Source organism: Thunnus albacares, chromosome 24, assembly GCF_914725855.1.
Source record: "Thunnus albacares chromosome 24, fThuAlb1.1, whole genome shotgun sequence".
In the NCBI taxonomy this organism is placed as follows: Eukaryota; Metazoa; Chordata; class Actinopteri; order Scombriformes; family Scombridae; genus Thunnus; species Thunnus albacares.
The window spans coordinates 10,084,858-10,109,263 of NC_058129.1; the positions used below are offsets into that span (position 1 = coordinate 10,084,858).

A 24,406-nucleotide genomic window follows, 5' to 3' on the forward strand; every position below is an offset into this window, starting at 1 on the left:
CTTCCATTTACTGCACTTAGACACAGAAAATTAGAGGGAGCACAGTTAACCCTTTAAAGTTAAACACAAGTTTAAATTTTAGGAAGATATCTACTTTAATGAGCAAGTTAACTTACAATAACAATAAATATGTTATGGGATTTAAATCAGGGGCCACAGACAATTTTAAAGGATTTTGTTAAAGAGAAAGTCAGCAAGAGTATTAAGGTAATTGTTTTTACATTCCCAGTAAACAATATTACAGTTTTCTATGCACTACCATAGTACTACCAGCCTTACCTCATGCTTTAGCTTAGCAATAGTCTGCATGGTGTCACCCTCATCATGGGCCCCTGTGGACATATACAGAATCACACATATACTGAATGAACAAGGACTTCAACAGCTGTATAGATATATAGATTAGTGATTTGTTCAACTATATTTCTTTGCAATCTACAGACTGAGGTTGATAGAAGTTGTTCTTTTTAATGGGATCTGTTATATAATACTGTATGTTATGTGTTACTATTTGTGTGTGTGTGTGTGTGTTCACCTGAGGTAGCTGAAACAGGGCTGGGTAGAAAACTCTGAGTTGCACTTGGAGAAAAATCAAACTTCTGAGCTGAACCACTCTGGTTTTCTGTTTCTATCCCATCCACAAACCTGAGGAAAAAAATATTGAGGTATCAAAAATGAGAATTCTGGTTTGTAGAATTACAGTATGGGAATAAAGTGATGACTTTAATCTCATTCCGGTTAGTATAATGCACTGTCCCAAACAGTTGAACTGACAGATTTCAGAGAAAGGGGACTTTTGTAGGGAGATATTTAGTTGAATGTGAAATTTCTCTTTGATAAGGAACAAAATCTGAGCAGTCTGCATACTTGACTTTGCTGACAACACTTTCCCCTTTAAGGCTTGCTGGTTAATGAGTGAGTGCGAGACAATAAGGCTGAACTTCCACATGATGGCAGCAGACTATAAAACATTTCTACCCTATAAAACTAATGACGCCAAAGTGAAGATACTGTGCAAACTACAACTAAGCTGTATGCTTTAGCGCACCGTGACTTGGTTCGTTACACATCCAGGCGGGTACAAATGGCTTTTCCTTGTTTGAGACAACATACAATATCCCTCATATCCCTTGTGACTTTACATTATTCATAAACACAAACTGGACATGGTTTAATCATCACAGCAACAAAAAAACTACTCATCCATTCACTGAGTCCAGCATCAAGTGTAGTATACCATATGAACTCTCTTCTTCTGTGGTGTTCAACGACTTTGTCAGAGGGCTGAAAAGCTAATAATAACCTAAAGTATATAACCTGGCTGATATATGAAGATTTTTATATTTCTACAGTAAAAACCTTTGCTGAATCCTCATGGATGTCTAAACTTAGATATTTAAAATCTGCAAAAGAAATTTAAATGTTATGTTTCTCCTGCAAGTGGGGAAATCAGCAGGTTTAATCCTTTTGGGAGCATGAATTGGCTCAGCATATTTTATGGTAATTCTGTGGTAATTTTGCCCAAATTGTGGTGCTAAGATGAGATTTCGGGATCAAATTCACAGTGTTCATCCTCTGAGGATGCATATTTCATCAATCTGGCAAGTGTCCCACCACTGAATGACTTAGCATGTGAAACAGGCAAATATGTAAACAGTTTTATGAATTAAATTAAATATTATTTACTCAAGAACTTGGTAACTTCATTTTCTGTGGTTGCATTCTTTTGTATATATAGTTACTTTACCAGGACATCACAATTATCAAAGCTTCAGCCAAAGCAAACACATTTCATTTCAGCAGAGAAAAATGTCTCAGAGTGACCTGCTTCTGCTCTTTGCAAACTTTACAAAGTTCACCGCTATGTCAAATTCAATCTCACGACTAGGATGCTGCACCTGCCTGTGGATGGATCATGGCAGAGAGCACTTATGGAAATGTCATCCAGCTGTCCACAGTCAGCGCTGAGAGCAGAGTATGTTCGGGAGAAGCTGCACACACCTGCATACTAATTACCAAGCAGACTCTGATACAGAATTGAAACCAAAGCTGTGTAAGACTAATCTCTGCTTCATTCACTCATTCACTGTTACCTCCACGCAGCATATTTTACATGTCTGTCATCTCAGGAGCAGAAGCAAAGTATTGCTTAGTGAGTAGATTTTTTAGGAAAAAGCAGTGTAAGGTAAAAGTAAAGGTAAAGTCCTCCAGGCATCTTTTGTGAAATCTGTCAAAGTCAACCATCAAAACAACTGAGTTCTGGTTTCCAGCAAGGCAAAGTGGATGCTGAAACACTACAATACAAAAATATACAAAACAATGGATCATTTTTTTATTATTTAATGTTTGTTTTTCTTTTTGTTATTTGTGTAATATTGTTCTTGTTTCTCCTATGTGTCTCGTTTAGTTGTTGGTCTTATGACCCTTTTTTTCTGCACAGGTGTACAAATGTAATTGTCCTGCTGTTAGTTGATTGCATGTTTGCTTTAAAAAGAAATCTCACCAATGCTGACACAATAACACCATTTATGCATCTGTGCACCCTCTCACAGCCGAACAAAAAACAAATCTATTCCTCCATCCCAGAGTCTGCCACCACATCTCCAGGGACTCCATGCAAATTAGTCTGGCGATGGTTTGCATTTATGATTAATGTCAAAAGTCACAAAGAATGCAAGTCAAATTCCCACTGAGGATTACTCTCTAACACCGACTGGACCCTCTAGTCAAGCTGACACTAAGTACTCAGCTGATAAATCAATGAATGGTTTCTTACCGAGGACTGAGCTCTGGCTGCAGGCAGCTGAAGCTCACCACAGGGATCTGCAGGCCGGGGGACCGAGCGAGAGTGCTCGCCGGTCTGAAAGGTCTCGGCGGCAGCAGTGGGGAGCGCAGAGGGGAACGCAGGGGGGAACGCAGGCCTCGGCCCAGCCTGCCCAGCGGAGGCATCTTGGGGAGAGGCGAGTGTTCCCCCTCGGACCCTGACGCCTCCTCGTCCTCCTTGATGGAAGGAAGCTTTTTCATGATTCCTCCGTTGCTCTCGCAGTCGGCCTGAAGAGTTAGAGACATGACAAGATACTAAATCATTTGTTTGGAACAGCCACACAAAGATAGAAAGCAGTAGAGAAACATTACATTATTAACCTATCTCTCTCTTTCCCTACCAAAGACAGGCAATCATGCCAAAAAATAAATAAATAATTAAATCGATCCCTCCATTTTCTGACACATATCTGGGGCCGGGTCACTGTGGCAGCAGGCTGAGCAAAGTAGCCCAGACTCTAATTATCTCCATAGCAACTTCCAGCTCCGAGACAAATGGGATAGATATAATTCCTCCAGTGCCAATTAGATGTAGCTGGAATAACCTCCACAGGCGTGCAGGAGAGATCTTGATCAGACATCCAAACCACCTCCTTTCAGTATGGAGGAGCTACTTCCAGATGTCTGAGCTCGTCATCCTGTCCCCAAGGGTGAGCCCAGAAACCCTGCAGGGTTGATCTTCTTTCCGTCACTAGCCAAAGGTCTTTACCATCAGTGAAGGTTGGAGCATGGATCGACTTGGTAATCCGAGAACTTCGTGAGCTCCACCTTCACCTCAAGAGCCCCGAGACCCTGGAGTACTTGAACAACTCACTCTCAGTATGAAGAGGGGAATCCACTGTTACAACCTCATACTTGGGGGTTCTATGGTAGATATTCATACCTGCTCACAGATTAGTTTACCTCAACTAAACATACAGGTCAACATCTTCCCAAAGTCAGTTCTGAGCAAACGGCATCATTCATGTATATCGACCAGATCTGTGGTTTTGTCCCAATTCCATACAACATACTAAAAATATATTCTTTATTCTTAACTTTATATTTGTAACACTGTTTTTGCAGTTAGTATACAAGATATACACAACATAATACAAACAGGAAACAATGTAATACATTTACCATCAGACATCAAAAGCAAAACTGATTTCCAAATATCTCTCTGGAACTGTCACTGCCATCTGCATTTTATTAAATTTATTTCAGCGATGGGTGCCATCTCCAGTTCCTTTGTGTATTGCTTTGCAGCACACAAACAGCACACCCAAAAATCAGGTTTTTATTATGCATACAGTTGCAGTTGTCACTGTTTTTGTCACTTTTCCAGTGTGAAAACACAACATTTACCACATCTCCCTAGAATTAGGGTGTAGAATGGAACTGGGACAAAGCTTGTGATTTAATGAGAGGTCTGGAAAAACTGAGCTGAGCATCACTTCACTTTCTGACCAGATGGAGGGGCTGCAGAGCCATTGAACGCATCACTGAGAGTGAATAGTAGCCATTCACAATAGCTGCAATGGCGCTGATATCCATTCAGATTATCAGCAGCACCGTGAAGGAGTGTTCTCATTCAGAACCAAGCAGGCATTGGCACCATTCACTCCTAAAGCCTTTCTGAAGGTTTTCTATGATCTCAGATGAAAAATACAGATTATCTTTTTGGATGTTTTTCAATCCTATCAAGTCATATTTTAACAGATTGTGCTTTTAAAGTAAAATTCCTGCAGTCACTATGTTATTACTGGTGGCTGATTCCTGTATTTGGAGAGTGTTTTCCTGCACCTTCTTCCACTGACTGTAATTTTAAAGCTTATTAAAACACTGGCCAACAAATCCCATTTTCTCTCTTCTATCTTTTTTTACCCTTCTCCTCTTTTCCCTTGTCACCACCGCCCTTCCCTTTCTCTCCCCTCCATTTGTTGTCTTCTCCATCCAGTCTTTGGCTCACATGGCCGGCTGGTATTTTTAGATCGCAGAGGTTTAATTTTAGCAGAGGTTTGCCTGGAGGGAACCGGAGCGGAGAGGGGACTGTTTGGAATTTCAGTGTGTGTGTGTGTGTGTGAGCAGCACGTGCTACCCTTGATATGCAGCACGCCACAGTAAGGGCATCAGACAATTATGTGTGTGTGTGTTTGTGGGTGTAAAGATGGAGAAATACATGTGTGTGCATGTGAGAGATGCTGCATGTTTACTATAGTCACTCTACATATGTGTTTGTTTGTGTATGTATTATGCATATGGACGACGCTGCATGCAGAATGTAATGTGTGTGAGCATGTGTGTGTGTTTGAGCCTGTATTCCCATTCTGTATCATTCTGCAAGGACAAATATGCTGTGTTATGAGAGTGTGATAATGCATGTGTAAATATCTGCAGTGTGTGTGTGTGTGTGTGTGTTGTCTGCGTGTCAGCACGTGAATGCAAATATCAGCGAGGTTCTTCCTCTTCCTTCCCCCTGCAGCTGCCTTTCATCCTGATGTTTTCTTGACTTGTCTCCATCTGGTTGTTGCTCTATATTTATCCAGCCAGGGATGACCCCTCCCCTCCCCCACACATCTGACAGCAATATTTTTAGTCCCACGCTGGCTATATGTGTGTATGAGGAGTTATATTTCTCTAGGGTTGTCAAGTGTCAGCTGCAAAATTCCTCGTAATCATGAGATGAGAGATAAGAATGAAAGTTTGGTTCAATTGTTTTTTTTTTTTGTTTTTTTTAATTTTTTACATAAAGTAAAACTATATTGATGTTATACAGTATGCATCATAACTTCAACCACTTTCAAATTTAATTTTTTAAAACTGTTTTTCTTCTATGTGAATTATTTATTTTCCCCCCTGCACTTTCCTTTGTTAAATTTAGAGTTATTTATTACTGCACTTACACTGTAGGGCGAATTAGAGTAATGTGGGACAACTTCTGCAATTGGCACTTCAGCAATATATTTTGATACACGCCAATAAATTATATCCACACCCAATACCATTCTGAAATCCCCAAGGTGTTTTCTAATCAAATCAGAGAAGAGAATGTAAATATTACACTTGGAGAAAAAATGGCGAACATAAAAGTGTTCCACTGGGAGGCCGAGGGGTTTAAATCACCTTAATTCATACAATAAAAACTTCTCTGTTCAATAACACTCAAAACTAAAGTGCCCACATTTGGTCATTTCAATAATTACAATGTTTTTGCTGTTACAGGTAGTATAGTAATGTATAATATTATTTATTATGTGTACTATATGTAATGTTTTCACTATATTACAGCATATTTTGAGGCATACATCATAAATACAATTCCATAACAATCGGCAACATTGCCTCATTTATGAGAAATCTATATCTTTAACATTAAATTACTCAAAATCCCTTGTCACTGACCTTTGACTCACAGCAATTACTTCCTGTTGGAAGATTGCATTGCCCCAATCACATCACATATGTGGAGTCATGTGATTTCAATTACATGACTTTCCAGGTTTAATTTGACAGCAGTTCTATTCAGCTAGCAGCATTTGGTAGAAAAAGAGACAGATCTATTTAAACTTAGGCGTCCCACATTACACTAATTCACCCTACTATAACTTTTATATCTTATCAATATTTTTGTAAATTCTACTCTATTCTTGAACTAATTTCACTTTCCTTCTTCATTGTGTTTTAAGTACTGTTTTACTGGATTTCTTTGCTTTATAGTACTTTCAATTGGCTCTGTGTTTGAAAGAGACTGTACTAAGAAACTTGCCTTCTCTCGCCTTTCTATATAATTTTAGGATTTCATTGTCATTCACTTTCTTGATGAGAGTGAGATGAGAAGATTGACACCACTCTCGCATTTGTCCATCAAGTATTTCACTACAGCCAACAGCCGGTTAGCCTAGCTTAGCATGAATATGAGAAGCAGTGGCAAACTGCACCTGGCCAAGAAATAGTCAAGCATGTAACCCCATAAAACCACAACTTTTTACAAATGACGTTTTTACACTTTGGTTTGTTCAGAGAATATGTCAAGGTGCATTTAGAATTAGCAAAAAGTGAAGGACTTCCCCACAATCACAGTGTGGTCTTGAATCTTTAAGGTGTGAGTGCACTAACTCATGTCATAGACCACATAGTCCAGCCAGAAAACACACAAATCAATCTAGTACTATGTAAGTACCCTAAGTATTTTTCATGCCGATATACCATGTTGTCCCTTGATATTTTTCCTGGATCTCTGCTCTAATTAACAAGCTTACTCACAGTGAAAATATGACTTAGTTATTTCCAGTATATGCTGGTTATTCATGTGTACGCTACAGCTGAGATCCATCTGTAAATCCCTGGCATCTGTATCGTCCATGTTTAGCTCATGTCTTTATCTGTTGACTGTATCTCAAGCAGAAGCCGTGGCTTCTTCCTCACTCCCAGCCCAGATGGCTAATCCTTTTTCAAGTGGAAAGCCGTCACTCCGGCATTGCGTAAAATGTTGGGTGGAGGAGGTCACTGCACAGCTGAGACTAATCTAAAAAACAGAAGGACTCCACTTGTGGCTCTTACCCAGAATTTTTCTTTAAGGCATTTAGAACATGAGATGATTCATCTCCAAAATACTGCTAATACCAATAATAATGATAATAACAAACTGGAACATTTTGTTTACAGGAACATGAAGGGTTAGACACCAATCATATGTTCATATTAATCATATTTTAATATTGCTCATATTGCATTCAAACGGAAGTGATTTGCTGCTTATATACACATCATCTGGACCTACTGTGCTTGAAAACAGGAAGTAAAACTATACTCGTTAAAAACCATTAGTATCTAACTATAAAGTCATTCTTAACAGCACATTAAGTAATCAGAATTTAAAGTGTTGATGAAAACACATTAGTGTTTGCACCACTGAATCCATTATTTACGATGCACGGACACCTCTGTGTACACTATCAGGCCAGGTCATAGAGAATAATTGACTTTTGTTTGCCCGAAGATGTGCATTATTTTCAAATGAGCACACTGATGGAGCGGCCTCATCACCATTCTTAATTATTATTCACAGTCAGAAGGTTAATCAGCACTGTAATAGGAATTAACTTTGTTGGTTAAACACCTGTACAGGATTAAAAGACATGAGACCATTTTTAAGACATAAAAAGGTCATTGACAAGAAGACGGGTAGCCTTCACCAATTGACTGCATACTCTGTAAGTTCCCAGTAGTTGGAAGAATAACGAAGGAGTGTGAGGACAAATAAGATAGATAATCTTAGTTTGTACACAAATTTAATTAGTGAAATGTAGGCTCTAACATGGCCCTAATTAATTAAACTGTTGTTTGTTGCTATTTGTGTCTTGGTATCTGCTCGTGATTTGATTGCAGACAGTCGGGGCGAGGGGAAGTGAGTTGTCACCCAGTTGAAGGAGTTAAAGCATTTGAGAGTCTTGTTCAAGAGTGAGGGTAAGACGGAATGCGATATCAACAGATCGACTGATGGTGCGTCAGCGGTAATGTAGGATTTGTATCAGACTGTTGTGGTGAAGAGGGAGCTGAGCCTGAAGACAAATCTCTCAATTCGATTGATCGATCTACAGTACGTTTCAACCCTCAACAATAGTAATGAGCTTTGGACAAAGACCAGAAGAATGAGATCACAGATAGAAGCAGTAAAAAATTAGTCTTCTTTTGCAGGTTGGCTGGGCTCACTCTTTGAGATAGGGTTGGGGGGAGATAGGATGCCTCCTGGATATTTTTTCAGAGCATGTTCAACTGGGAGGAGACTCAGGAGCAGACCCAGAACACGCTGGGGGGATTATATATCCCATCTGGCTGGGGAACATCTTGAGATCTTCATGGAAAATCTGTTATTTGCGGCTGGGTAGAAGGACATCTGGAGTACTCTGCTTACTGTACGGTCTCCAGTACATGACAGAATATGCTGATTTATTGATTTTTGGTGACAAAAATTTCAATTAATTGTTTTTGTTGACTTACATTGTTCCAAAAATGACGTACCCTCAATCATCATGTTTTTAACAGTGTTGCTAAAGTATGAGCCATCACTATACCTCCATGCTGTGTCCTTCTCGGAGGTTGTATGTCAGATCATGCTGGATCTCGGTGATGAACTTCTGGGCGTAGTCAGGATACAGGCAGAGCACCTCGCGAAGACCTTTGAGGCTGATGTACTGCAGGTCACAGTAAGTCAGGGCCTTCACACAGGCGTTGGTCTTAATGACTTCCTCCTGTGTCAGATAGTCAGAGCCAATCAGGTCGCCCCGACCTGGAAAGGGGAAGCACAAGTGAAATTACACAGACAGTTACATTGTATTGACTTTAATGGAACAGATCTTTCTCAGCCAGAGTAATTTGTTTTTCAGCACCTTAATAGTATGTATAGCATAATGGTCCAGGATCAGGTCTACCCAAGTATAGACATAAATGACTAGTGTGGTATAAACAAGCTTTACAATAATGTAGTCAAGTCACACTGCACTATACCCATCGTATAGTGTGGACCACACTGATTTCAGTGCATTTGGAAGCTCATATGTGAGATATATTGTATTGTAAGACATTTATTTCATGTTGCATGTTGTGGTGTTTCCTTAAAGGTACCCTGCGTAGTTTTTGACCACTAGTAGCGCTATAGAACAATGATTTTATGGGCAAGTCCCAATTTTGTTTGGATTCATCTCACAAACAAGGGAGCTAATGTATTAACAAGCTATTCCTCTAATCTCTGTTGACACATTTGCAGTGAAAAAGTCCGATGGAAAGTAAACATGGATGAAAATAATGCACAATTTTAATGTTTTTTTAAATTGGCTTTGCTAATGCTTTATGAGAAATCAAATGCACTCAACACATTTGCTAGACCTCAAGGACACACATATAAACATAACTACTGTTTACATACAAGAAAAATCCACAGGGCACCTTTAATCCAATATTTTTTATATCAGCACACCAGGGACTGTATTATTGTGTTTATACAATGACTGCACACAAAAGAACCAAAAAGGAAAAACTGAACATTTCATTCATCATCATTTTTTGGCTGAAGTGGTTATTCTCTTTGATTGGTTAGGTTCTTTATCTGTTAGTATTCTGTTGTTATGTTCCCTGTAAGTCTAAAATAGAAAGGCTACAATGCATGAGGCGTGCCAATATGAAGGATAATATGCAATGAGGGTTACTGAGCATAACAGAGGACGCAGAGGTTAATTAGCTTCCATTACAAGAACATACTGCTCCCCTTAATAAGCACAATTCCCCAAAACATGAATATGCTTATACTTGGAACACTGGCAAGTGGCCATAGTATGAGTTATTACATATAATTACATATATTAATTATATTATGTAGGGTATTAAAATAACACGCTCTAAAGCAGAGAGATTGAAATGTTTGGTTTGACTATTTTATATTAGTGTTATAGTATACACTTTTGGATACAGATGGTAGATCACAAAAGAAGGTTTGTATTTTTAAATGTATTCTCTCTCTATCTCACTGATCTCCAGAGCTGTAAATCCAAAGTGGCAATGCCAAAGCAATTTGAGTGTGTGTGCAGGTAGGAAACATTGAACAAATAAATATAAAATGTGTGTGCACTGTGTGTTTCTATATGCACAGGAGAGAAAACTAGACTGTTAGGATGTCTATCAGAGAGATATGTGAATATGTGCGTGCGGCTTTGTTTCTAGGAGAAAAATATAACACAAAGACACACAGGAGGGAGAGGAGGAGCCTGTGTGTGTTTCTGGGTGTTTCAATATCCACATGCATGTGCATACACACCGGGTCCAACATGCTAATGAGTTTACTTTCCTTTGTAGGCAGCAGTCACTTCATTATTTATTATTTACACCAGTTAGAGCATTAATATAAAAACCAGTGTTGCCAATTTGCTCCCTCTGCTTTATATGATCCTGCACTGATTCCAGTGTTGGTTGTGAGTCTGTTTGTGTTTCTCTATTCTGTTTCATCCATGTTACACAGAATGGGAGGAGCGTTAGTGTTGTAGGACACAGCTCTGGAGATGTTCTTATTCTGGCAGAGGACATTGAAGAAGGCTTCTGGTTATAGCTGCTCTATCAGCTCACCTATTATATTAATACAAAAAAATGGTGTTTTACCTTGTGCATTAGTTGCTGTAATATTGATGGTGGATGGTGGGTCTTGTTATTTCTCAGTCTTTAGTAGTGCAGTTTTCTTACTTTTTATGTTGTTTTCTTTTCTTTTGTTTTGTTTCATTATGTCCACATATTTATGACGGTTTGCTGGTACAGTATTGTCAGTAACTTGAGTATTTTTAGATTATTGATCTTGACATGGGTAGACATAATAAGCTAAAGCTCACGCCTTTTTGATCAATAATGTTTGTTTGTTTGTTTGATATCATTTATTGTGATTTATCTATGCACTGTATATGTGTATTCTTTTGTAACACTTTAAATAAGGACCATATAATAATTTTAAAAAATTAATTGTTTTGTTGTGAATTTGCATTGTGTGGTTTGTCACTACCCCTCTCTCTTTTTATTATTAAAAAAACATTATGATAACTAAATAAATGGTAACTTAAAGCTGGACTCATCAGCATTTATTATATTAAAAATGAATCTAATCACGAATGTATAATCTGAAAGATGTAGTTCAATGTGCCGAACCCACAGTTATTTCAATCCCAACTCTTCAACTCCCCTCAGCATTTAAGCTTCTTTTAGCTCTTTTGGTTTTCGAGCCCACAACTCTGCTGACATCGACCTCCTTTCCAAATGCAGCAGGCAGCTGTGTTCATTGAAAAAGCTCTGATAAACCCACAGTATGCACACTACCTGTCCAGTACCAAACAGCAGACAGACAAAGTTAACAACTAGCTAATGAACATAGGGGAGAATTTACTTTAGCAGCTAAAGATACTTTTCTCAAGAGTTGGTGGAGAACAGAGCTAAAAAGAGAGTAAATTCATCAGGTGGCCAGAAATGAATGCTAATACAGGCAATGGTTTGCCAACACTTTAGCCATAACAACTTTATAAAGTGATAATATGTCATTGGTGTGTTTACAGCTTGTTCCCCTGCCTCTAAGTGGCCAAAAAAAATCGATTAATGCTGCTTATAGATTTCCTTTAGGGCTTCAGGCTGCTCTCCAAACTGTTCCATCAATTCCTGGGTCACACTCCATCTTTCATTTGATGGGGTGTGAATTGTTTGCCCTCAGGGACAGTTTAATATGGGGATGATTGCAGTTTATATCAGTGCTGGGTCGTTCTTCTTCATTGTGTTCCTCTTCATAAAAGCTGTCTTGCTAATATTAAGTGTTGGATGTGTAATAACTTCCTCTATGGTAAAAGCCCTTTCTCAGATTCTGCTCATAATGCTGCAAGCAGACTAAAACAGACCAAAGAGGAGAGTTCTAACAATCTCCTTATTTTAAAGTTTTTCTTTTTGCTTATTAATTAAAAAGCACTTCATGGTCCTACTTCGGCATATTTTGAGAATTTTATGTCTCTTACAGAAACTCATTTTTATATTCTGTGGCAAAATCTTACAATCAATGTTTAAAACTGTTTCTTTTACATTACATTACATTTGTACATTTGCATTTTTATGTTTTTTTAAACAAAACGTTTTTGTGTACCTTGATGTATTTCAATACCTATAGAGGGTGTAGTGGGGGATGGACTTTGAGAGAAGCCCCAAAGTGAAGGACTTTCTGAAAACTGGGCTCCAGTGGTAAGCTTTCAGGAGAGATCTCTGGCACTTAACATAACAATGACAGTGCTCTTTTTTTCTAAGGCTTCTTGAACTTCATTACTTATTTCAAGGAGTGGCTGTGGCATAGGTTGCCCTTCCTGCGCTCCATCTTCTTCCTGCTGCACTTTGTCGTCAACGCTGGTCTCTGAGTCACTTTGCTGCCGGAATCTAGGAGGGCTTCTATGGTTTGGAGTCCAAGACAGAGAAGCCCTTCAAGATTCAGGTAGCAAAATGACTCATGCTCACTCAGACTGTAGGCACAAACAGGAGGCTTGACTCAAAACTCGAAAACTTAATTACTTCCTTAGTTGGCTCCATTTTGAATCGTAGGCCAGTGATGACATCTAACCCTGTTGTGGGAAAGTCACTCAAAAGCAAGAACAAGTGAGGATGGATAAACAGACTGGTGCTGTCCATGGTGCTGAACCAAAACAGTGTTAGCTGTTAGATATGGTGTGTGTTTGGCATGTTTTGTATTATATAATATTATATATTTTTGTCTAATGTGTACATTTCTAATGTCAATATATCAGCATAAACTAAAATATATGTACATCATAATATTTTTTCCACTTTAAGAAGCTAAAATGTTAAAACTGCTGTTACTTGTTTTTTTGTTCTTTTGTTTTCCCATAATGAAAATCCTACATTTCTCGTGTTATAAATTGTATAAAAATTAAAACAAAAGTATTAACACATATTGGTTGAACTTTTTGTTCTTTACCCAGAATGGCTAGCACAGTGTTGTCCTTCAGCACCTCCATGGAGCCGCAGCATACGAAATAGATGGCCTGGAGGGCGTCGCCCTGGCGGATAAGGAACTCCCCTGGAGCACAGAAGGAGGTCTTAATGATGAGGGAGAGGGAGCGCAGACACCCCCTGCTGGCTGACTCAAAGAGCGGCAGCTCCAGAAGCTCTTTATTCAGGTGCATGGCGATGTCAGCCCTCAGCTCATCTGGGAAGTCCTTCAGCAGCTGCAGAGAGGATGAGAATGAAACATTTGACCTCAATGGTTAAACAAAGGCACAAAAAAACACCAACAATCGGGCTTTTATGGCTGCAGACTATAGATAAATCCCTATCTCTCTTTTAGCTTTAGTGGCTTTAAGAGGCTTCTTTCCTTTTTATGTCACCATTTGAATGTGACTGTGTGGGAAGGTGAAGGCAAAATTAAACATCTTACTCTCCAATATAGTCAAAGCCAACTGATAAAATCCCTGAGGGATTTTTTTCAAGTTTTAAAATTTATGCAGCCCCTCATCTTTGTACATTTACTCACATCTCACTCACAAAAGCAAATTAACTGTATAGGGTGAATTGCTGCTGTAGCAAGAGGAAAAATCTTTAGGAAAGGAAAGTTGTGGATTATTAGCATAAAGCATTAACGTCTATCCATCATTATGCTATATCTTTAAAAAGGATTATCTAGATTTGGAGCCATGTTAAAACACACCAAGAGTGAGTTTAGTGTCCATGAGGCCATTAATCCATTAAATTAAGATAGCTACCCCAGAGTGATTGAACCCAAAACAAAACCCTAATCCTCTGGATGACTTTGAGCCATTTCTTTAGTCTGCCTGGAGGGCAAGTTGCCGGATTTGCACTTTCAATTTTAGAAGCCAATCCAGTTGATCCCATTGTAACTGACAAGGTCAATCCAAGCTGCAGAGGTCATATACCAATCTCAGAAAGTTAAAGGAACAGTCGAACATTTTCAGAAGCATGCTTTTATAAGCTTTTTCCTACTAACAACGCAAGTTACATAACACTGATGTTGTAAGATTGACATTAGTGTCCAGAATTAGCCTAGCATAAGGATTGGTAGCATGCATTGTAGCTAAGGGAAAAGGGGAAAAAATACACCTTCTAGCAACTCTTTAAATGTCTTATCACTTTTTGTACATTTTTGTGACCAGGGAACATTGACTAAGCTCTGAATTCATGTCCAGCTCCATGTGTTCACACCATTGAAGTGGCAAAGAAACATACTCAGTTAAACACAAGTCTTTTCTTCACTGGTTTTAATGGTGCAATGAATCCCTCTTACCTCACTGACGTCAATACCATTGTTGACAGACCAGGTCGTCTGGAAACACTCCATCATGCGTTGCTCAAGAGCCTTGGGCAGCCGGTGCACCCGGATGAAATCCTTCAGATCCTTTGTGCGGGTGTGGTAGAGGGAGCGGCGTGAGTACATCCGCTGGATGATGGCAGTCACATTACCAAACACCACGGCATGCATTAATGCTGCGGAGGAGACAGACAAAGAGATGAGAGTACAGATATGCATGATATTTGTAGGAAAAGGGGCAGTTTAAGGTTATGTTCTGGTGAGATTAAAACAGCTTCAATTACTGGACAAGTGGCAGCTCTGGTCAAAAGTGGAGAAATAAGTGCTCTCTAAAATGAAGGCAAGTACAGCCTCACAGAGCCACTAGTGTACTGTACAGTCTTCCTTGGAGCATATTGGTTATGTAAACCTACATTACACTTTGCCTCTATGCTCTGTACCCCATCTCAAATTAAAGCTCTACCACTGATCATGTTCTCAGTTTAGGGACTTTGTACCATATAATCATTAGTCTAGGCTAACACGTTTTCCTAAACATTTTCAACAGTTTTTCTTGCCACTGACTGGTTTGGAGTTGAGGTTAAGCCCACCTCCAATCAACATGGTGCAGATGGAGAAGATCTTCTCAGAATCCGTGTTGGCTGAAACGTTGCCAAAGCCCACACTGGTCAGACTGCTCAGAGCGAAGTACAGTGACGTCACATAGGAGCTCCGGACAGATGGACCGCCGCTCAGCGTCGTCCCCGAGCCATTTGGCGTCCTCGCTCTGGTCCTGCTACCGTTCCATTGGCCTGAGCCCAGCAAACCCGCCCCATTCAGTGGCTCCAACCCCGAGCCATTCCACTGGCTGTAATTGGTCAGTCCTGCTGTCACAGTGCCTTGAGGTGAATCAGAGACGCCCAACAGGGAGGTCAACGGTGCCAGGAAGTACGGTGTTCCCAAGCGTTTGGCCAGTTCATGGAGCCAGCCTGGTGGGGGAGGAGGGGCAGACACGAAGAGTTTGTCAGTTTAATGAGAATGCATCCATGCTTGTTAGATGACCTTTACTGGAAGGCTTCATTAGCCATGGTAACAAGGCTGGAAGGGCAGAGTAATTATTTCAGGGTTGGTGTTTGTGTCTTATAGAGGAGTACAGGACAGACACTGCATGCTAGCATTTCTGATAATGTCATTTTACTCAAGGTGCAAATTCATCTAGTTTTTTAATTTGTCTACTTCGTGTCTATTATATTGTTATTTTAAAGAAGTGTCTGAGAAATTACACTTATTATTATGCGCTTATAGGATTTTAACTGTAAGCTGAAGAGAGTGTTTGGTTGAGGGGTCAAAGTATCCTCATGAACTTCGAAGGTTTCAGTATTTTCAGGTTCACAACTTTTCACACTGCAGTTATGTTGTTATGTGAAATGCTAAATGGATCACATTTATAAAGCACTTGTCAAGCTGCAGACATCTACCTACGCACACACTCGTACACCAACTTTGGTGAAGCAGCCATAATCAGGAGCAATTTGGGTTTAGGTGTCTTTTGTGGATACCTTTTCTGTATTTTAATCAACCATTTTCATCCCCCATTCCTGCTCTGTTGTCTCTTCCTGTGTCACTCCACTTTGCTGATTTTAATCACTTGAACAGGGTAAATGCCATTATCACATGTACCGCGCAGTATTGTTGTTACCGGTGAGCACAGTAGGAGGGGAGACACATCACCATAATTAGAAGTGTTTTCTCAGTAAAAAGGACACACACACAGACCTCATGCTGAGCATATACATTCATGCTCTGGTCTGGATCGGTTAGAATGATACAGACAATCTTTGTTTTAGTCTCTATCTTTGGTGTTGAGCACTAACTGTTGTGGTGTTTTTGTAGGGCACTTCCCAGAGGCCACATGTAAAACATTTTTCATCTAATTTTCTGTTAATGAAGGATGGGCTTGTGAAGGCCCCCATGCTATTAGCCATTATTTTTAGCCACACTAGCGACAAGGCTCAGATGGATTTTCATGAAATAGACAGACAGTCATGGTCCCCTGAGGATGAATCCTACTGACTTTGGTGACTTTTCATCTGGCGCCCCCATGACTGAAATATCTTGACAACTATTGAGTGGATTGCTGTGAAATTTCAAAAATAATTTGGCCTCTTATTAAAAATACTATGCTTGCATTATGGCTAAATAGTGTTCATGGGATTGGAGGTGAATCCTTTAACAAATGCAAAATTACGTGACTGTTACCACAATCTTTTCCTAACCTTAACCAAGTGTTTTAAGCCACCTCATCTTAAACATTGTTTATTTTCCTGATCTTTAACCATACTGCCTGCAGGAGATTAGTTGGTCATGGGGTTTAAGGTTTGTCAATTTAATGAGCAAAAGCTTAATAGATTGGGTTTATAGACATTGTGTGAAAGCACAGTATGGCTGCAGGGTGATTAAAATAATTAATTGCTACTTTTATTGAGTAAAAATGAACCATTACAGTGTTTTAACACTGTCCCTCTGTTCCTTCCATCAAACAAAACCACTTAAATCCCCCAGTGACGTTGTGACACATACACACAGACACTAACCTACGTCCCAGGAGGCGATGCTATTACTTTCGATCTCACTGCGTCCGATGAAGTACCAGACACAGGCCATCCAGTGGCCCAGCAGGGCAAATGTGGACATGAGCAGGGTGAGGACCACAGCACTGTACTGGGAGTAACGATCCAGCTTTTGTAGGAGGCGCAAGAGGCGCAGCAGGCGCACCGTCTTTAGCAGGTGAACCCCAAAGTTCTGGGAAAGAAGAGAAGAGGAGTCATGGATTTGAAGGTATGAGCACATTTTACACAAAATATAAAAAGGTGTGGCTCACTGGGATGGGATTAGTTTCTCCAGGATTGGCAGACTATTTCCTGTGACTTGAATTAGGGATCGATCAGGTTTAATCTTTAAAACGTTCCCCATCAGGAGGCAGTTGAGTAATTAGAAATTACCCATGCACACTAAGAATTTTAATCAGTCACCTTGATGGTGAGCTATGATACTGGGGGACCTGCTAAACAATTGCATTCATGGTACAGGAAAATAGTCGAAAACTCACATGGCTCCAAGGATTGTCTGAACCTTGAAACTCAGATGGGATAACAAAGCACCCCAGGAGTTATCTAATTTTAGTTGAGACTTTTACCAGAACAGCTATTCAGAGAAAATCACTGCTATGATCATCCTAGACTGCATTGCACCTTCATTGATTTTCTTCCTTACATCAGTTTTAACTTCGGACGCAATTCCCTGCTTATTTTACTGCCCCATAAGTGGTCCATTAATTGAAGCCGCTAGCTTGCTTCAACACAGCTGATAATGAATTACACCACACTCAGACAGGATTTACTTCTCTGGATATCTACTTATCCATTCAGGGGATTTAAAGGACCAGTGTGCAGTATTTAGTGGCATCTAGCGGTAAGCTCGCAGATTGCAAACAACTGAATACCCCTCCCCTTCCAAGCTTGTAGGTGAACCAACAGTCACCGTGAAACTCATGAAAAATGCAAAAGGCCCTCTCTAGAGCCAGTGTTTGGTTTGTCCACTCTGGGCTACTGTAGAAACATGGTGATGCAACATGGGGGCTCCGCGGAAGAGGACACGCTCCCTATGTAGATAATAAAGGGCTCATTCTAAGGTAACTAAAACACAATCATTCTTATTTTTAGGTGATTATACACTAATTAAAACATACTACAAACATACTTCTGCCAAGTCCGTTCTGCTACATGCCACGAAATTCTACACACTGTACCTTTAAGTCTGCACAGGTGTATACATATCTCTGCTTTACACCAGTAAAGTATAGACAACATGCGCTTCAAAATGTAACATTGCAAAAAGCTCTGCTTCCTGTTAAACCAATTACACCAACATGCAGCAACATAAAACACAGAAAAGATGTTTTCTGTTATGAACCATCTTCTACAGTTTTGCTGAAATTGTATTATAAAATTGCCTAACATTTCCCTTGCTATTATGACAATTGAATCATCTTTTGACCCTCCAGCTTTATTTCCCTTTCTCTCTAAAGTGAACAGTGTTCCAGTATCTACTGTATCTGCTAAACAGCCAGCAGGCTCTGCACACAACATCATCTGGCTAATCTACTTGCCTCCACGTGCAATTTGTCTTAAGTGTATACATTTATCAGCTTAATTACCAGCTACTTAATAATGAGTTTCTTGTCGAAGCTCAGACCTTCAATTTTCCTCCCTTAAAGCCACTATAGCAAATAGTGAGAGCAGGAAAAGACAGGATTTAAAGAAAATACTGGGCAAAAAGTGTGTGTGAGTGTGGTATGTGGTGTGTTGTGCCTTGGTGTGTTCCATGTACATCTGCAGGCTCTGTCATGGTCTTGTTAAATCAATGGTGAGCGAAAGTCGAACAGCAGGAGAGTGCTATCGATAAAAGACTGAAGTCTTTTACAGCAGGCAGAGCCCATGGAGACTTTGCCTATACATCTTACATACAGTACACACATATACACAACTGTACAAATGAAATTATAATAAATCGCACATAAAGCACACAGAAGTGCAAGCACAGTCAAACATGTACGATTTATGCACTTCCCCATCTCTCACATATACACAAATGAGCACACGTTATATAACAAACTATAAATTATGTTGTATAGCTGTGAGACTCACCACACTGATATTGAAGGCGTAGAGCAGGTCAAAGGGCAGGGCGGCAATGAGATCCACAAACAGCCAGGATGTGACATAATGGATGCAGATGGAGCGGGCATCATACACAACCTGACCAGACGTGCTCACATAGGTGGTTCGGAAATTCAGCACAATATCTGGGCGCACAACACACAACATATCACTTCAGTGAACACAGTCTGGAAACAATGAATGCTGTTTAATTGTGCTAATGCTTGAATTTTTTAAAGTGTAATTGACTCTCCTTGAACCTGTTCCAACATGCATCCTGGATAATTACAGTCAGTTTGGTAGAAGTGGAGAAGTATTTAAAAGTGCTATTTAAAGCAATAGTTTGTCATATTGGGGAATATGCTCATTTGCTTTCTTGATGACTATTAAAAGAGACTTATCATGCTCATTTCCAGGTCTTTATTTATATTCTGGGGCTCTACTGGAATATATTTGCATGATTTACAGATAAAAAAGAAATGCTTTATTTATCTTATTCTGGCTCTTTATGCAGCCCCTCAGTTCAGCCTCTGTCTGAAACAGGCTGTTTTAGGTCCTGTCTCTTTAAGACCTCCCTCCCAATGACATACTCTGTTCTGATTTGTTAGCAGCTCCGGGGGCTACATAAACAAAGAGTAGGAGTAGAATTTTAGTTCTTTTTTTTATTCTGTACTCGAAATAGCAACTTCTCAAATATAGTATATAATATGGTGTAAGTGGACAACTTGAGTTAGGGGCTTTTGACTTGGCATTTTTACATACATTCATCTCAAGTTTTGGAACTTTGACCATGTTTAAAGCTCACCAAACGACATGTTATAGCTCATTAATTTAGACCATACAACAAACAGAATGTAAAAACGTGTAGTTTTACAGGGGGGTTTCATGTCGGACTATTTCTTGGTCCAATACAGTGACTTCCTGTGGTTGTGTAGTCACTGTGAGGTTGCCAGCGTAGACTCCAAGAAGTCACTGCACCTGGCCAAAAGGATTTTATAACCTTTGGGCAAAGTCAGGCTAGCTGTTTCCCCCTGTTTCCAGTCTTTGTACTTAGCTAAGCTAACCGCTTCATATTTACCATACAGATGTGTGAGTGGTATCGATCTTCTCATCTAAGTCTCAGCAAGAAAGCAAATAAGACTTTTCCCCCATGCCTTTAAATTAGTCTTACCGATAATAAAGAGAATCTCCACCAAGATATCACTGACACTCGGGGGGTTTCGTGCTCCTGAGCCGCCGTCCTCTCGTACCTCCACCGCAGTGAAGCAGACATTGTAGGGAACAGTGATGGCAACGTAGAAGGTGGCCAACAAGATCAGCCAATCCCAGCCGGCCTTGAATGCACCGTAGTGGAGGAGGATGAAACGGGACTTCTGGACGTCCGCAACTTTGTACTCGGGGACCGGGTTAGCATTGGCTCCAAGAACACTCTTGTTATGGTGTATAGAAACACACTCGCACACATTACTAATCAATCAAAGCACAGTGAATACAGTAATAAATCTTACACAAAATAAGTATAGACAGTACATGTGTCCATATTTTGTATTTACAAAGTAATCATAAAATATAATGTGTTCTTGGTGGCAAAAATGTTAAAAATGACGCAAACTGATGCAAGAGGAAGAAAACCTTTCAACTATGATAACTGATCAGGCGGCCCCCTCAACAAATTCAGCTGATTAATGAAAACTTTTCGTGCAAATTTCTTCCCTCTGAGGTCCAAAGGCATTCAGATTAGAGCAGTTTGCTCATTTTGTTTCATCCCAGTCGCTTGTATTTACGTTTTAAGTTTTCATCTTATTGACTCAGAAGTTTATGCAAAGGCTCAGCTGTGTGTTTAATCTGCTAACACCTAATTTATATTCCTCCGTATCAAAAATACATTCAGTGAAAGACTAAAAGTTTGAAGGCCTTGCTAGTTCCTCCTGTAGGCTGAAATGTTAATTAAACCCCTGCAGTACGAAAGCATTGGGCAGAACAAACAACTAACTGACGATGTTGCTATACTAGAGTGTTACGAGTACTGTAGCTAAAAACATAAATCTGGTCTGGGGGTGGCACCAGAGGAAAGGCCATGTGGTCATGAAAATCAAAAAGGTTCATCTTCTCAGGGGCATGAATGTGCTTGGCAAATGTTATTATATCTGCCATTTAGATTTTGAAATGTTGGTCTGAGGTTAATCAAAAATAAATATCAGCACTAGTATTATGCTTTAGAAACCATGTAAAGATACTTGATAACTAGAGCAAAAGATACTAAACACAAGCCAAAGCACGTCTCACATTGTTGATCTTGAGCTTGCTCTTGGTCTTGTCCTGTTTCTGTAGGTGTCCAGACAGCTGGTAGAGGACGGCCCGACTGCGGCGGCGCTCCATGTTGAAGCCTGAAGGGCGGCTGATCTGGTGGATCTCCAGACCGGTTTCCTCATCTGAAAACAAGGACATAAAACTGAAGAGACACATAGACATGTGGCAGAAACTTTACAAATCTGTGGTTCTGAAACTCATGTCTAGAGAGGATGTAAGAGCAAAATGAGAGAACTGATGAGGAATATTTTAGTTATTGGTTTAACGGTTCCAAGTCACCTTCCAAGCAACAATGTCAATACTAATAATAGACAAATGGGTGTCTGGGATCTAATCTTACCATATGTTTATGGTCATTTTTGTGCTTTTGATTTTGAATCATAATTCAGATTTAAAAGCCCATATCATACATTGCGCAATCTATGAGGGTATGAAGGCATTACAGTAGGTTGTTGAAGCCATACTGTATATTTATTCCTGCTGACTGCTCTGGTGAGTCATGATAACACATCAAATGTGTAGAGCAGTGCTTCAGAATCCCTAAACTCAACATATTGGAAATCAATTGACAAAATCTTCTGCTGAAAGCAAAGATTTACCACTTATCCCTCAAATCACCTTGATATAAAAAACAGACATCTGCTGACATACCCATTCATAATTTAGGTGCTCAGGTGTTGGTTGGATTTTTTGTCTGAATTTACTTCAGTGAAATACTACATAATATATAATAATCGATCACTTACTATCACTTATTGAAAAGTAAGACTGCTGGAAAACACCTACGTTATGTATGTACTGTACATGTAACACAAAATTAAATGTTGTTATGTGTTGTGGTTCTCATCAAGCACACTAGAGTATTGTGAACAATGCTTTTTCATTTAGGTTTATACAATAAAAAACAGGCCGCTGTAAAATACTATCAAATTCTATACTATTAAATTACCTACTATAACTTAAACAGTAAATACACTGTAACATTAAGTCTTTTAATATTAAGGACATGTGTGTAGAGAGATTGGAGAGTCAGTAGTGATGTCACAGACGTGGGTTGAGTCTGCCTCTGTGACTTAATCCCCAAAAGGGTGAATTGTAAATTTAGTTGTTTTGAAACTGACCTTACTTATCTTACCTAACCATCCCAAGGATTACCAAGCAGTCCACTGGCAGCAGAGCATTTTCATACCAAGCTTCACTACTGCGAAATAATTTACCACACTCAATCAGAGAGGCAAAAAACCACTTAGACCTTTAAATCAGGACTAAAACCCAACCTACAGTTAAATAATTAAACCCTGTTTGAAAAATCTGTACTTTCTTTAGTACTGGTTTCTGTCTTGCCTTGAATTTTTCTTTTTCTTTTATTGCTTATATTGTACATCATTTCTTCTAAGGTGCACTACCTCCTTGTAAAGTGTAGTGGTAGTGTAGTGATTTTTCACTTTCAATAAACATACTTATTTACTTACGTTATCTCATAAAATGAAACCTAAAGAGAAGATTAGACTCTCCAAAACCTAATAATGTGCTACTAAATGAATAATCTAGGTTGTATATGCATTTTTTGCCTATCACATAAGTATACTGTATGTCTGTCACGCACAAATGCATTTGTGCTCCCAAACCCCCTCCTCATTATCAGTACCAGCAGATATCATATTGTCTACTGGTATTGTAGATTTGTGACCCAGCTGCACAGACTTGATTGGATCATTTCATGTGAATTATAGTGGAATTGAACGATGCTTCAGTCTCCCTTCATTTTGTCATTCTCTTACCAGTGTCAGATTCATTGCCATGGTCGTGGTCCTTATTTTCTGTGATGTCCTTTTGTGAGACCAGGAACAGAACCACCTCGCTCTTCTCGTTCTTTATGGGTACGATATCCAACAGACACCAGAACTGTGAGCCTGTCCAAAGAAAACAGATTAGAACATTTCAGCCTGAAGAGAAATACCCCTGCAATCTACAAACATATCAGTTTGACTGAAAGATAATATATCTTGACAGCATTAAACATAATTAAATTGGACAATATCCCCAGGGTATCCAGTCTTACCACTCTTCTTGTACAGGATGATCTCAGTCTTGAACTCCCGACGTTCATCCAGAGCTTTCTGCATCTGCGAGGTGAGGCGGTCGCTGGTCTCGCTGCCATACAGGAAGTGACACATGCAGCTCTTCTGCATCAGCTCGCCACGGGCGAAGCCGGTCAGCTCACAGAAGCCATCGGAGCAGTAAACTATGGGATACAGGGACTGGACCTGGGCATTCCCCAAGACAAAGTTACTGTCTGGAGGGGAGGAAGGATGGGATGGCAATAGAGGCAGGAGAGAAAACAGAAGAAAACAGCAAATTTGCACATTGATTAATCAATTATAAAAATAAATAGCTACCAATTAGTTTTCTGTCAATAATAGACAGATTAATCAACTAATCATTGCAGCTCTAAAATCGACAACTTAAATCTGACCATATTTCCTTCTGGGACCACATGTTGGTTCATGTTTAAGGGCCATCAGGATGCTAACATGGGATGTTTAGCAGGTTATGTCCACTATCTTACATCCAACATTTGCTAATTAGTACAGCTGAGGCTGACATGAATGTAATTTGTTTTACAGGTATTTCGTTATAAGCTTATTGGACAAATTAAACTTTTGATCTGATGATGGCACCTAAATGAAAAGTCAGGAGATGACCGCTCATCAGAATTCATCCTGTGGAGAACATAAACATCTGTCTCAAA

At 39.6% G+C, this 24,406-nt stretch overlaps 1 protein-coding gene across 1 annotated transcript in view; it reads right to left on the reverse strand.

Annotated features, from left to right (window-relative positions):
* Positions 1-24,406, reverse strand: part of LOC122976327 (potassium voltage-gated channel subfamily H member 3-like) — a 38,196-nt gene that overhangs the window by 2,064 nt on the left and 11,726 nt on the right. The window contains exons 2-14 of the mRNA XM_044344735.1: positions 23,717-23,950; positions 23,436-23,567; positions 21,631-21,776; positions 20,516-20,774; positions 19,333-19,490; positions 17,221-17,428; positions 15,238-15,615; positions 14,624-14,823; positions 13,301-13,550; positions 8,880-9,094; positions 2,777-3,051; positions 536-645; positions 280-332 (exon numbers count right to left, since the gene is read on the reverse strand). Coding sequence (XP_044200670.1) covers positions 280-332; positions 536-645; positions 2,777-3,051; positions 8,880-9,094; positions 13,301-13,550; positions 14,624-14,823; positions 15,238-15,615; positions 17,221-17,428; positions 19,333-19,490; positions 20,516-20,774; positions 21,631-21,776; positions 23,436-23,567; positions 23,717-23,950 — 2,618 coding nt within the window. The remainder of the gene's footprint in view (positions 1-279; positions 333-535; positions 646-2,776; positions 3,052-8,879; positions 9,095-13,300; positions 13,551-14,623; positions 14,824-15,237; positions 15,616-17,220; positions 17,429-19,332; positions 19,491-20,515; positions 20,775-21,630; positions 21,777-23,435; positions 23,568-23,716; positions 23,951-24,406) is intronic.